Source organism: Dermochelys coriacea, chromosome 2 (genome assembly GCF_009764565.3).
Source record: "Dermochelys coriacea isolate rDerCor1 chromosome 2, rDerCor1.pri.v4, whole genome shotgun sequence".
Lineage (NCBI taxonomy): Eukaryota > Metazoa > Chordata > Testudines > Dermochelyidae > Dermochelys > Dermochelys coriacea.
In genome coordinates, this window is record NC_050069.1 from 22212973 (window position 1) to 22226969 (window position 13997).

General features: G+C 41.5%; 1 protein-coding gene across 17 annotated transcripts in view; it reads left to right on the forward strand.

The window, feature by feature from the left end:
- The window catches only part of MTSS1 (MTSS I-BAR domain containing 1), a 178173-nt gene that overhangs the window by 149803 nt on the left and 14373 nt on the right, over positions 1–13997 (forward strand). For 14 of the 17 annotated variants that reach the window (XM_038389936.2, XM_038389940.2, XM_038389933.2 and 11 more), the window contains 4 exons: positions 2900–3057; positions 7405–7512; positions 8836–8933; positions 11146–11356. In XM_038389936.2, the coding sequence (XP_038245864.1) occupies positions 2900–3057; positions 7405–7512; positions 8836–8933; positions 11146–11356 (575 nt within the window). The remainder of the gene's footprint in view (positions 1–2899; positions 3058–7404; positions 7513–8835; positions 8934–11145; positions 11357–13997) is intronic. The other 3 variants (XM_043507363.1, XM_043507364.1, XM_043507360.1) reach the window with 1 other exon arrangement.

The window sequence follows — 13997 nt, forward strand, 5'->3', positions numbered from 1 at the left end:
ATTGTATATTAATGATTCATTCTGCAAACTCTCAGTTTAATTTTACACACTCCTCAAAATACTTGATCATTCAAGATGTTATATGTACTCTGCTGTCCCTAAATGTGCTGGTGTCATAGCTTCACTGCTGTCCTACATCATTAAAGCCACAGAACTTGGAGACTGGCATGTAATTCAGTGCCAGCTTCGGCTAGCCCACAGAAGTAACTAACTCCTATTGTACTTATCTCTATGTAAATCTTTACTGACAAACATGCATCTTAAGAGATCTCTACACCAGTTTATACTGGCTATGCTTTTAGGTCAACCACTTTAGTGCTAGTTGTTTGAAACATAGAAGGTGCAGTTAGCTAGAGATCTATTAAATGTTTTCTCTTCCTGACTTGAGTCTAAAACAAGTGAAATTGAATTATACATATTTTTTTCAACCCATTTTAAACTCTAGGTTTCAACCCCTAGGCAACAGGAGCCCTGAGCTCATCGCACACATTGTGCTTTAATAAATCCTAAGTCTCAGCACCATGGGTTAAATTCTTATAGAGTATTTACCAGAGGGGCCCCATTCCCCCTAACATGCTATAAAATCTATAGGGGGGTTGAAAACATTTACTGGAACGTGGCTCTGGACAGCTCTGGCTGAATTTAAGCCCTGCTCAGCACCAACTAGTGAAAAGACATTCACTTGAATTTTCTTTGCTGACCTTCACCATAAAAGCCCTCAGGTCTCAGCGAATGACCTTGTTGAGGAGTGAAGCTGGTCATGGTGCCTGTACGATCTAGTTAGTCATACTCCCAAAATGGCCCCAGGAATCACTACAAGGTAATGCAAAATGCTCCTTTGTATAAACTTCCCTCCTAGGAAAGGAAAACACTGCCTCCAAAGGAGACAATACATCGTAGATGGTGTACTTTCATCATGTGCATGGTAATGTGTTGCCATCAGGCTAACCCAATCGTACCTTGCCTTCTGCTTTCTCTCTAAAACAATGTTGTACCAAGATATCAAATTCTATTCTAATTAAGGTTGGCAGTAACTGTTCTCATCCAATGTATGAGAGTCCAAGGTGAAATGAGCATGTGGTCTCTGGTCTGTATAGGCCTCATTGTACGTTTGCACCTGGTACATCGAGTAGTCTTTGTTTTATAGAGGACCATGTAGGTATAGCTTCTGAAGTTGGCCTGCAAAACAGTAAGGAAAAATCCTATGTTCTGTCAGGTCTGTTCCCTAATAGGATTTCAGCTTCCAGGAATTGCAGCTCTGCCAACTTTTGTACCACTGAAATTTTGCTGCACCAGAAAAGGCAAGTTAGTTTCTTCATCTGCCACCATTTCATAAACCCCATCCTTGAGCCAAACATTACAAAATGTTATACAGCAGTCTTTGGTGTAGATGGAGACAAAAAAGGTTTCTATAGAGGGTGAAATGTAAATGCTGGGCCAGCTTCACAAAGGGTGTAGGTGTTGCAATGCCTAACAGGTGCCTAGAAACTACTGGAAAAAATTGGGAATCCGGAAAACCTGAATTAGGTGCCTACACTTCCTATATGGTGAATGTGGGGAGAGAGGTGCTTAAGAGTAGGATACACAAAAGCCAGCATGCTAGGCAGGGAAATGCCTAAGCAGCTAATGGGAGATGCTGAGAAGAGGGGTATGTCCTAAGCTCTGCTCCTCTCTTGGAGTTCAGTAACTTAGCTTGGGTTGGGGGGAGGCCCCTACATAGCAACTATGTACCCAAACATGCTAACCAACTGTTACCTTGTCTGGAAATGGTCTTCCCACGACATTTCAGACAGATGCAAAAATTAGTGATGGGTAGTATCGCTGCAATGAATCTGGGAGGAGGAGCTTCACTAATATGAACAAACATAAATATAATATACAAGTAGTCCTTGGCATTCCACACTGATGGAAATGGAAATATACAAAGTACATAAAATTTTCAGAAAAGACATCACATTATTTAATGCTTAGGGTAAATGTACATGTCTGAGTCTAAAATATTACAGAACCTAATAAGTTGTACTAAAAAGTCTTGGCACTATAACAGTGAATCAGTAATGCTATAGCTAAGGCTACTTTTCATTACAAACCCATTTTTTTGGAGTGGTGGACAGTACGCAAGGGTGTAACTTGTTTTAGGATGAAACTTGATGTATACTTACTGTGGCAGCAAGCTTCAGCATAATGAGTTTGTTGCAACTATATAGATAGATCTCTGACAAAAGTCTGTTCCTTTTACTTTTAGTAGATTGGTTTTAGGTTAAAAAAAAATGTAAAAGCTACTGGATTTATGCATAACTTATAAAAAGGTTTTGACCTTAGTAGAATGGTAAGTACTGAGCTTTGCTATTGCCAGTTACTTCTAGAAATACAAGAGAATTCAGTGTTCTAACCATCAGTAATTAGCACCTATTGTCATTTGATCCTAAGGAACATCACTAGTGCATGAATCTTTTGTGGTCCTACCAAAAGTAACTAGGAACTAGGCTCAGAGAGGGTAGGGGGAGAGAGAAATCTGTCAGTGATTGGCACCTTCACAACTCCTGCAAGCAACAGTCATTAACGAGGATGGCTGAGGGTTTTTTTTAATAAGATTGGCTTTATACAGCCATCTTACACTCTCCATGTGAAATACAAACCAGAATCTGCTCTTTCTAACTTGAAGGAACCTCCTTTGAATTGAGATGGGTTGTATTTCTTCTTCCAGGTGAAAAAGAAATTATGGTAAACTACTTGATTTAAGAAAATATATTTTAATTATAGAAAATGCTGATTAGCCTCACATTATGAATAGCCTTGTCAGGCAATGAGGCAGTGATATTGACTGAAAATAGAGAGTTCCTTCTGTGTAAGCATGTAGTTCAAACAAAACCTACTTATGATTCTTTCCCATGTACAGGAAGAGGAGACATCCAGCCCCAGCTGGACAGTGCATTACAAGATGTCAATGATAAGTACCTGCTGCTTGAAGAAACTGAGAAGCAGGCTGTTAGAAAGGCCCTCATTGAAGAACGCAGTCGCTTCTGTACTTTTATCTCGATGCTACGGCCTGTGATAGTAAGTCTTTTGTTTCAAGTTCTTAAAATTAATAACCCTGACAGGTGAACGTAACTTTGATGTAGAGTAATTAGCAATAAAAGTTTTGAATGAACTTTTAGATGTTACTAATTCATATTCTGTTTCCCTCTCTTTAAAATGGGATATTAAAAAGTATCCTTCCTCCCTCACTCTGCTAGGACTCGTGTACATTCCATGACCCCCGAACTCCCCCATATACAGAAATGATTATCCAGTTTGCTCTGACACAGTTTTCTGATGGCATCGGCCACCTACACAAGGCCCTTTGCAGTTCATTTGAGAGGTTTAAGTATATTTTCTTAAGTTGAGTTTGCCTGAAGCCCAGGGATGGAATGTTGTTATATAAGACTTGTGTATTTGTGGATAGTTGCATATGCAATACGTTCTTGATGCTTGCTTATGAAAGGCATCAGTCCCTAAGTAGAACCACAGTTAAATGTTAGGTAGGAGGGTGCCTAAGCAATAAGAAGTGAATAGCAGACGCTGAAGTTCTGGATAAAATTGCCATGGTAGCTGAAGCAATTGCTGTGGTAATTTGCCATATTCCTGAAACTGTGTCAGCTCAAAACCAGCCCTTGGCATAATTGTGTGCCAGTCTGAATCTCAGATTTATGTAATGTCTTTATCTAAAGGAAGTACACACAAAACCAGCAAAAACTATAAGTTCAACCACTGTGTCTTAGTTTCAAGGATAAGATCCCTAAGGCCAAACACTGAATACACTTAGGAGTTCTGATTCCCATTCCAAATGCAGAGAGGGACTGAACTTCTGTTTGCACAGGTCTTTCTAAAAGTTTGATTTCTGCATCTCCTGGGTGAGACAGATGGCTTATTGAGCATGAGTTTTGAGGCACAGATTTGCTGCATAGAATCATAGAATCATAGAATATCAGGGTTGGAAGGGACCCCAGAAGGTCATCTAGTCCAACCCCCTGCTCAAAGCAGGACCAAGTCCCAGTTAAATCATCCTAGCCAGGGCTTTGTCAAGCCTGACCTTAAAAACCTCTAAGGAAGGAGATTCTACCACCTCCCTAGGTAACGCATTCCAGTGTTTCACCACCCTCTTAGTGAAAAAGTTTTTCCTAATATCCAATCTAAACCTCCCCCATTGCAACTTGAGACCATTACTCCTCGTTCTGTCATCTGCTACCATTGAGAACAGTCTAGAGCCATCCTCTTTGAAACCCCCTTTCAGGTAGTTGAAAGCAGCTATCAAATCCCCCCTCATTCTTCTCTTCTGCAGACTAAACAATCCCAGCTCCCTCATCCTCTCCTCATAAGTCATGTGCTCTAGACCCCTAATCATTTTTGTTGCCCTTCGCTGTACTCTTTCCAATTTATCCACATCCTTCTTGTAGTGTGGGGCCCAAAACTGGACACAGTACTCCAGATGAGGCCTCACCAGTGTCGAATAGAGGGGAACGATCACGTCCCTCGATCTGCTCGCTATGCCCCTACTTATACATCCCAAAATGCCATTGGCCTTCTTGGCAACAAGGGCACACTGCTGACTCATATCCAGCTTCTCGTCCACTGTCACCCCTAGGTCCTTTTCCGCAGAACTGCTGCCGAGCCATTCGGTCCCTAGTCTGTAGCGGTGCATTGGATTCTTCCATCCTAAGTGCAGGACCCTGCACTTATCCTTATTGAACCTCATTAGATTTCTTTTGGCCCAATCCTCCAATTTGTCTAGGTCCTTCTGTATCCTATCCCTCCCCTCCAGCGTATCTACCACTCCTCCCAGTTTAGTATCATCCGCAAATTTGCTGAGAGTGCAATCCACACCATCCTCCAGATCATTTATGAAGATATTGAACAAAACGGGCCCCAGGACCGACCCCTGGGGCACTCCACTTGACACCGGCTGCCAACTAGACATGGAGCCATTGATCACTACCCGTTGAGCCCGACAATCTAGCCAGCTTTCTACCCACCTTATAGTGCATTCATCCAGCCCATACTTCCTTAACTTGCTGACAAGAATGCTGTGGGAGACCGTGTCAAAAGCTTTGCTAAAGTCAAGAAACAATACATCCACTGCTTTCCCTTCATCCACAGAACCAGTAATCTCATCATAAAAGGCGATTAGATTAGTCAGGCATGACCTTCCCTTGGTGAATCCATGCTGACTGTCCTGATCACTTTCCTCTCCTCTAAGTGCTTCAGGATTGATTCTTTGAGGACCTGCTCCATGATTTTTCCAGGGACTGAGGTGAGGCTGACCGGCCTGTAGTTCCCAGGATCCTCCTTCTTCCCTTTTTTAAAGATGGGCACTACATTAGCCTTTTTCCAGTCATCCGGGACTTCCCCCGTTCGCCACGAGTTTTCAAAGATAATGGCCAAGGGCTCTGCAATCACAGCCGCCAATTCCCTCAGCACTCTCGGATGCAATTCGTCCGGCCCCATGGACTTGTGCACGTCCAGCTTTTCTAAATAGTCCCTAACCACCTCTATCTCTACAGAGGGCTGGCCATCTCTTCCCCATTTTGTGATGCCCAGCACAGCAGTCTGGGAGCTGACCTTGTTAGTGAAAACAGAGGCAAAAAAAGCATTGAGTACATTAGCTTTTTCCACATCCTCTGTCACTAGCTTGCCTCCCTCATTCAGTAAGGGGCCCACACTTTCCTTGGCTTTCTTCTTGTTGCCAACATACCTGAAGAAACCCTTCTTGTTACTCTTGACATCTCTTGCTAGCTGCAGCTCCAGGTGCGATTTGGCCCTCCTGATATCTTTCCTACATGCCCGAGCAATATTTTTATACTCTTCCCTGGTCATATGTCCAACCTTCCACTTCTTGTAAGCTTCTTTTTTATGTTTAAGATCCGCTAAGATTTCACCATTAAGCCAAGCTGGTCGCCTGCCATATTTACTATTCTTTCGACTCATCGGGATGGTTTGTCCCTGTAACCTCAACAGGGATTCCTTGAAATACAGCCAGCTCTCCTGGACTCCCTTCCCTTTCATGTTAGTCCCCCAGGGGATCCTGGCCATCTGTTCCCTGAGGGAGTCAAAGTCTGCTTTCCTGAAGTCCAGGGTCCGTATCCTGCTGCTTACATTTCTTCCCTGCGTCAGGATCCTGAACTCAACCAACTCATGGTCACTGCCTCCCAGATTCCCATCCACTTTTGCTTCCCCCACTAATTCTACCCGGTTTGTGAGCAGCAGGTCAAGAAAAGCGCTCCCCCTAGTTGGCTCCCCTAGCACTTGCATCAGGAAATTGTCCCCTACGCTTTCCAAAAACTTCCTGGATTGTCTATGCACCGCTGTATTGCTCTCCCAGCAGATATCAGGAAAATTAAAGTCACCCATGAGAATCAGGGCATGCGATCTAGTAGCTTCTGTGAGTTGCCGGAAGAAAGCCTCATCCACCTCATCCCCCTGGTCCGGTGGTCTATAGCAGACTCCCACCATGACATCACTCTTGTTGCACACACTTCTAAACTTAATCCAGAGACACTCAGGTTTTTCCACAGTTTCGTACCGGAGCTCTGAGCAGTCATACTGCTCCCTTACATATAGTGCTACTCCCCCACCTTTTCTGCCCTGCCTGTCCTTCCTGAACAGTTTATAACCATCCATGACTGTACTCCAGTCATGTGAGTTATCCCACCAAGTCTCTGTTATTCCAATCATGTCATAATTCCTTGACATCACCAGGACCTCCAGTTCTCCCTGCTTGTTTCCAAGGCTTTGTGCATTTGTATATAAGCACTTGAGATAACCTGTTGATCGCCCCTCATTCCCAGTATGAGGCAGGAGCCCTCCCCTCACAGACATTCCTGCCTGTGCTTCCTCCCGGTATCCCGCTTTCCCACTTACCTCAGGGCTTTGGTCTCCTTCCCCCGGTGAACCTAGTTTAAAGCCCTCCTCACTAGGTTAGCCAGCCTGCTGGCAAAGATGTTCTTCCCTCTCTTCGTAAGATGGAGCCCGTCTCTGCCCAGCACTCCTCCTTCATGGAACACCATCCCATGGTCAAAGAATCCAAAGCCTTCTCTCCGACACCACCTGCGTAGCCATTCGTTGACCTCCACGATTCGACGGTCCCTACCCAGGCCTTTTCCTTCCACGGGGAGGATGGACGAGAAAGTGTGGAGTGTGGTTCTGCAGTGTGGTTCTAGTTCTTAAGAATTATAGATTGAACTTTCCAGCCTTTTTCCATGGGAAATAATAATCTCTTGGACAAACACATGAGGGTGTAACTGATTGTTTGACATAGTTGTACCCAGGAGGAGGAGTGATAAAGGTTGCACATCATGGTCTATATATGTCAATTTTTAAAATCCAAGAGGATTGTAAGCCTTACTGTTACGTTTTTAATCTCTTCAGGAAGAAGAAATATCAATGCTAGGAGAAATAACGCATCTCCAAACCATATCAGATGACCTGAAAAACCTCACTATGGATCCTCACAAATTGCCATCATCAAGTGAACAGGTTAGTTCTTATTCTAGAAAAGGCAGTGTTTGGGGGTGGGGGGAAGGGTGGCTGCTTATTAGAAATTTTTTACTAACTCTAAGTGGTAAAAAATACTTGAGTATATATTTGTAGGTGCCTAGGTGCAGCAAGATAACTTTTTCACTTTTAATATAAACAGTGTTTCCCACTTGATAAATCAAGTAAATCATCGATTGTCTCCTGAACTCGTGGCAGACCAACCCAAAATGTCACTTTGAACGTAGCTAAGAAACAACCAACTGTGCTCCAAAAAGGACTGAGTGGAAAATGCTGTTTATTAATCAGTTTCACCAGTTGGTGCTGGAAAATAACATAATGCAGCCACAGAGCTGGGGGTCTCTTTCAAAGGGAAATGGCTTTTTTTCTATCGTGGGGCCCCACTGTAAGTTTGCTGCTGGCTACAGTTAGAATTAAGCTGTTCGGGGAGAATTTTCCATCCTCCACCACCTTTGTTTGGCAATTGCAAACTAAAAACTGGTATAAATGTTCTTTTGAACCTTTAAAAGTATCTGTGTTAAATGCATGTATAGAACTGTAAAAACAAATGCAGGAACAAATCTTAAGGTAGTTATGGTAACATTTTAGGCTGGACATTTCAAGAGACTAAGGGAGTTACGTGCCCAGCTCCCATGGAAACTCAATTTGGGTGCTTGACTCCCATAAGGTACCTTTGAACATCTTGGACAACAGCAGCACTGCTCTGGCTAGATAATTCCCAGCATTCTGTTATTTGACTTTTACACCCAACCCCCACATATAGGTATACTATAAGTAACTAGTTTTAGAATTTAGGCTCTTATCCCTACAAACACTTGAGTAGTCTTATTGAGTCCAGTTCTTATTCACTCTGACTCCTTTACACTGATCCAGCAGTGTAAATGAGAATTGGATCCATTTAATTTAATGAGTCTGCTCTTCTATATCCTGTTTGTAGGATCATGGCCCGAGGGTATTTTTTTTGTTACTACATGTAAATAAGTGAAAAAATTATTATTATTTTTGTATAAATCTAAACTTTCCCTTTCATGTTAGTAACCCAAATAGTAAGGGCATTGTTTTAGCGTGCCAGAACCCAAAAATGAAGCTGACTAGTCTGTGCTCATCATCCATCCAGAGCTAAATACGAAAAAAATAGAAAGCATGAATTTGGTGATCACAAAGTATAAATCAATAGAAGAATATCGCTAGATTTGTAGTGAAAATTCCTCTAATGAATAACTTTTTGCAAGTTTGCAGTATTTTCTTGAGAGGGAAAATGGCTTTTTTTAAAAGCATTTTATATGATCAATTCTGTTTCACCAGGTGATTTTAGATTTGAAAGGTTCTGATTACAGCTGGTCATATCAAACTCCTCCATCCTCTCCCAGTACCACCATGTCCAGAAAATCCAGCGTTTGCAGGTAAGGGGAATATCATTTTCATATATTTTGGGGAAAATAGAGCCCAGGCTCTGTTGCAAATTTGTGCCTGTATTTTGTTTTAATAATGAGATCAATCCCTACTACTCATTATCCATTTAACTATGTGACAGGACGTGAAAAGTGAGGGACACTATTAAATAAGTGAATGCAAGGAGGCTGACAGCTGAAGATACGTTAGATTCAGTTCAGCTTAGTGCATTGTAGATGAAAGAGCAAACTGTATTAGCCAATCTAAGCACTGAATTGTTCACTCATAGTTACCCTTTTTGATCATGAATACATCATATTGTGATGATTTAGATAAAGAAATGATCATGGAGTAGCTGTAATTCACTACTAGCTTAAATTGTATGAAAGGGAAGAATGTACTTGTCAATTACTTTTTCAGTCTGTTAAATGGAAATGCTTTACTGTGAAATACAAGACTGCTTAATGCTGTCTAATTCTATCCTAAAGTGTATTTTGGAATAGTTGGATCCTGTCTTTACTTTTTCTGGAAAACTGTTTTCTTTCAGTAAAACAGTTTATCAGCATGTTGCCCCTGTGCCTTGGTGTCTAAATAATTAACTATCCCACCCTTAAAAAAAGAAAAAAAAAAAAGGATGAATACCTATTGTGTATTCTGCTCTAATATCTTTGTAGCCTTTAATACTCTTATCTTTTTGGTTTACCTTACAAATCAAATGGATCGTAAGCTCCTTTGCGTGAGCTGAATTTAGTCTGTAGCATGGCAGACCTAGCAAAATTGCACTTCTTCATGTATGTATCTAGCTGTCTCTGCATGCATATATATATAATATAAAATTATCCACCATATATATACACACACACACACACACACACACACACACACACACACACACACACACACGTACGTGTGTTTGTGTGTGTATTGGATAATTTTATATGTACAGCAGTGAACACGGGCTTAAAGATGCAATATCCTGAAACTGTAAAAGAAAATGGCTGAAAATACATTGTATATTCCTAGACAGCTTTTTATTTTCTCAAGTGATAAGATCATGTAGCAGCAGCTTTTGTGCGTCTGGATCAAGCAACACAGCCCTCCCCACCTTTGTCCCAAGCGCACACTTTAACATGCAATTTTTAAATAGAAAAATTGTTATACATGTTGAATCAGCATACAGCTGGGTGGGTACCTTTTCTGTTTCCTTTATATCATTAGGGGAGAGCTTACCCGTCTGAGCAGTTATTCCCTATACTTACATTGGGGAGTGCTACTAATGCCATTAGTAAGTTATCTTAAGAGGCAAGAGGAAACTCTTGAAAAGCACCCCTATGTGGCTGGTAAATAATTAATGCAACATAGATTTATTGGAACTTTGAAAACAGTCTCTCTTTTGGATTATTCAGAAGTCAGTTATTTATGCCTTTTTCACAGTTATTAGCTGGGATCTTTAATTCTCTTCCCTCTCTGTACTCACTAACATTTGATAAATACCCTCAGTATAGCTTTACCTTATGTGCTTTCAGTTTGCAGTTTATCAGCAGAAATCTTTTATACAGTGAAACCTGCTGTAGAAGATCTAGAGAACTCAAGATAAGTTCTCATTTTCAAAGCCATTTCCAAAAACTGCATCTGTTTGTCTGCCTACTTACGCTTTGTCCAGTCAGATGCAGGCTATTGGATGTGCCTTTAAACTTTGCAGACATGTTACTGGCCACTACCTTAACAGTGTGGCCCATTACACTGAATTTAACATGTCTGAGCTGGTAATATTAAACTAGACTCTCTCTGCTGACCATCAGTTAGAGACAGTAACAGACTGTTCATGCTTAGTGACTGTAGTGACTGGAGCTCTGTAAAAGCCTAGGTAGTGAAAGAGAGTGTGAGAGAGTGTGTTCTACTGTCTCCCCAAGCTAGGGAAATGAATTCCTTAGGCCAGATTGTGCTATCCTTACTACTCAGTATGAGTAAGTGTCAGAGCCCAGCCCCTAATGAGCGCAGAACACACAGTAATGCAGAATGCCATTTTCCCTCTCTGATCGCTCAGGATATTTGCAGCTTCTTATGATTTTTACCAATTATTTATCAACATTTCTTTTCTGGTTTATGCTGCCTGTTGCTAGACCTGTAGAGTGTTAATTGTACTGTATTGGTCTCTTCCCATTCCTTCCTCTTGTCTTTCCCTCTCCCCTTTCCTTTCTCTTTTCCTTTTGTCTCTCACAGCAGTCTGAACAGCGTTAACAGTAGTGATTCCCGGTCGAGTGGCTCTCATTCTCACTCACCTAGTTCACACTATCGCTATCGCAGCTCCAATCTGCCTCAGCAAGCGCCCATGAGACTGTCCAGCGTGTCATCCCACGATTCTGGATTCATATCCCAGGATGCTTTCCAGTCCAAATCGCCATCCCCTATGCCACCCGAAGCACCTAACCAGGTACGTGCATGCGAAAAAATACAAATCTGAGTGCGTAGTGTACGGTAATGCGCACACACAATTCATGGAGTTAGAGGAAGGAGTGCATGGTTTTTGGGTATCATGGAATCAAGTTGAACACTTTTAAATGAGGGAATTAATTTCCACTTGAACTTCACACACCCAGCTCACTAGTTCAGACCCTATCTAGGTCAGCAGTGACTGCAAGTTGTTAACATCTAATGGCTGTTGCGTTAAGTCATTTCAGTTCAATTCCCCAGTGGTTAGATATCCATGCCACACTAGCCTCATAATTTGTATTAACTCTGGTGCCCTTGCTGGTAGTGTTGGCAAAGAGGCCAAGGACTAAATACACATAAGACTTCATTCCCGTTTGACCTCTGAGAAATGGCCCACTTCCAGTGCAGTGCTAAGTAGCATTGGCAGGCAGCATGGGAAACTTAGGCTATGGCTACACTGGCACTTTACAGTGCTGCAACTTTCTCGCTCAGCGTGGCTCCCAGTGCTCTAAACTAATCCCCTTGTGGAGGTGGAGTACCAGGAGTGCTGGGAGAGCTCTCTCCCAGCGCTTGTGCGCAACCACACTCGCACTTCAAAGTGCTGCCACGGGTGCGCTCCTGTGGCAGTGCTTTGAAGTTTTGAGTGTAGCCATGCCCTGAGTTGCTCTGCCACTTGTGGTATTCTTCTCCATGGATAACCACATTATCTAGGGCTGCCGATCCAGCACCATACAGAAGTACTAAAACAATGTAAACTTTTTAAAAAAATACTACTTATGAGATATGCATATTAACCTAAAGATGTTGGGTGAAATCCCAGCCCACTTAAGCCAATGGGAGTTTTGCTGTTGACATCAGTGAGGTTAGAAGTTCACCTCTTTTTTCCTGGTCTCTTTGAATCAGACAGTACATTTTATACATGTCTCTGTCAAACTGTGTTGTGTTCTGTTTATGGTCAAATCAAACATCCTACAAAACCTTGGTGAAATATGCAAATGGAGTTTCTGTGGCTGACTGGTTTTAGAGTAGCAGCCGTGTTAGTCTGTATTCGCAAAAAGAAAAGGACTACTTGTGGCACCTTAGAGACTAACAAATTTATTAGAGCATAAGCTTTCGTGAGCTACAGTAGCTCACGAAAGCTTATGCTCTAATAAATGTTAGTCTCTAAGGTGCCACAAGTACTCCTTTTCTTTTTGTGCCTGACTGGTATCTCAGTTTCAGCAGCTGAATTTTGCATAGTTTCTACAAATCACTCTTTAAGTACAGTGTTTTTTCTGTGCTCTAATTAAGGCTTTTTGCCATTTTACATACTAAATTCCACCCCACAGCTCAACATCACAACACTGGGGGTACGTCTGTACTTCAAGCTGGGGGTGTAGCTCTTGCGTGAATGTCTCCTCGAGCTGGGAATTATATCCCCAACTCAAAGTGTAGACATACCCATTGAGTAGGTCTTTGTCATCTTTTGTTAAGATTTGTGTGTGTTGCTTAGTAGCCCACAGGTCACTGAAAGAAGAGATGCCCTTAGCGCCTCTTTAATGAAGGTTTTTAGTTTAATAAATACAAATCTAATCTTTTTCATCTGGTAAAAGCTAGGTGAGTTTGTATGCACTAAAAACTATGACTTTCCAGCTAAAGCAGGAAATGGAGAGTTTGAATCCAATCAATGGAAACACATCCATCATCAATACATCTGGTGCATCAGGTCCCTTGTTTCTTGCTGAGTATTTGATAAGTATAACTAGAAATAAAACTGTAGGACATGTAGTAGAACGCTTTCAGGTTAATTTAGGTCCAGAATATAGTCTCATAAATGGAACATCAACACAAATTCTTCCATTTTTTTATTTTAATGAAAACATTTTGTTTTCAAATAAGTATATCCTCTGCAGTGTTGCAGCTCAGACATTGCAGCATTTTTCATATGGATGAGATCCTGAAAGTGAAATTGATTAGGAACTGCATATAGACAAGTTAATTGACTGTTCTGTTTTGATGATCTAAGGCTAAGCCAAGTGAAATGCAAAAAATAAATGCAACATGAATGATCAAAAATGATAATTGGATTAGTAAAAAGGTAAGAAAGTTAACTTTAAAATGTATGGATTTAACCTGTCGGTATCCCCTTACCTTTCCATAAAACATCCAGCACATTTGAGTAAAAGTGTGGTGAGTTGCAGTATGGTACTTGGTGGGTATTTTTGCAGGCAAAGTTTTTTCTGTTAAGGTCATTTGAGTATGGGAAGCATCAGCACCATCTCATATAAATTCTCTTTGCATCTTCTTAAATAAGGGGACAGATCCTCACTGTATAAGTCGACATAGCTTCATTGAAGCCAATGGTCCTGTGCTGATTTAAACCAGTTGAGGATCTGGCCCAAGTATTATTTTAGTTCATTTCTGAAGCTATGTATGAAATCACAAAGTAACCCAAATACCACTGTAGCTCCTGAATAGCGGTAGTAAATTAGTAATTGAGAATTCAGCTATTTTACATTGACTTGCCAACTGTAGTATCTTGATATGATGCATAAGTATGTACTTAGCATGTCCCAAGTTCTGTCTACCTTTACCTTGAGGGAAAGGTAACAGATCATTGCCTGCAGCTTCATTTTTGCTTAAGTGGCTTGCTTTGTGTGTGC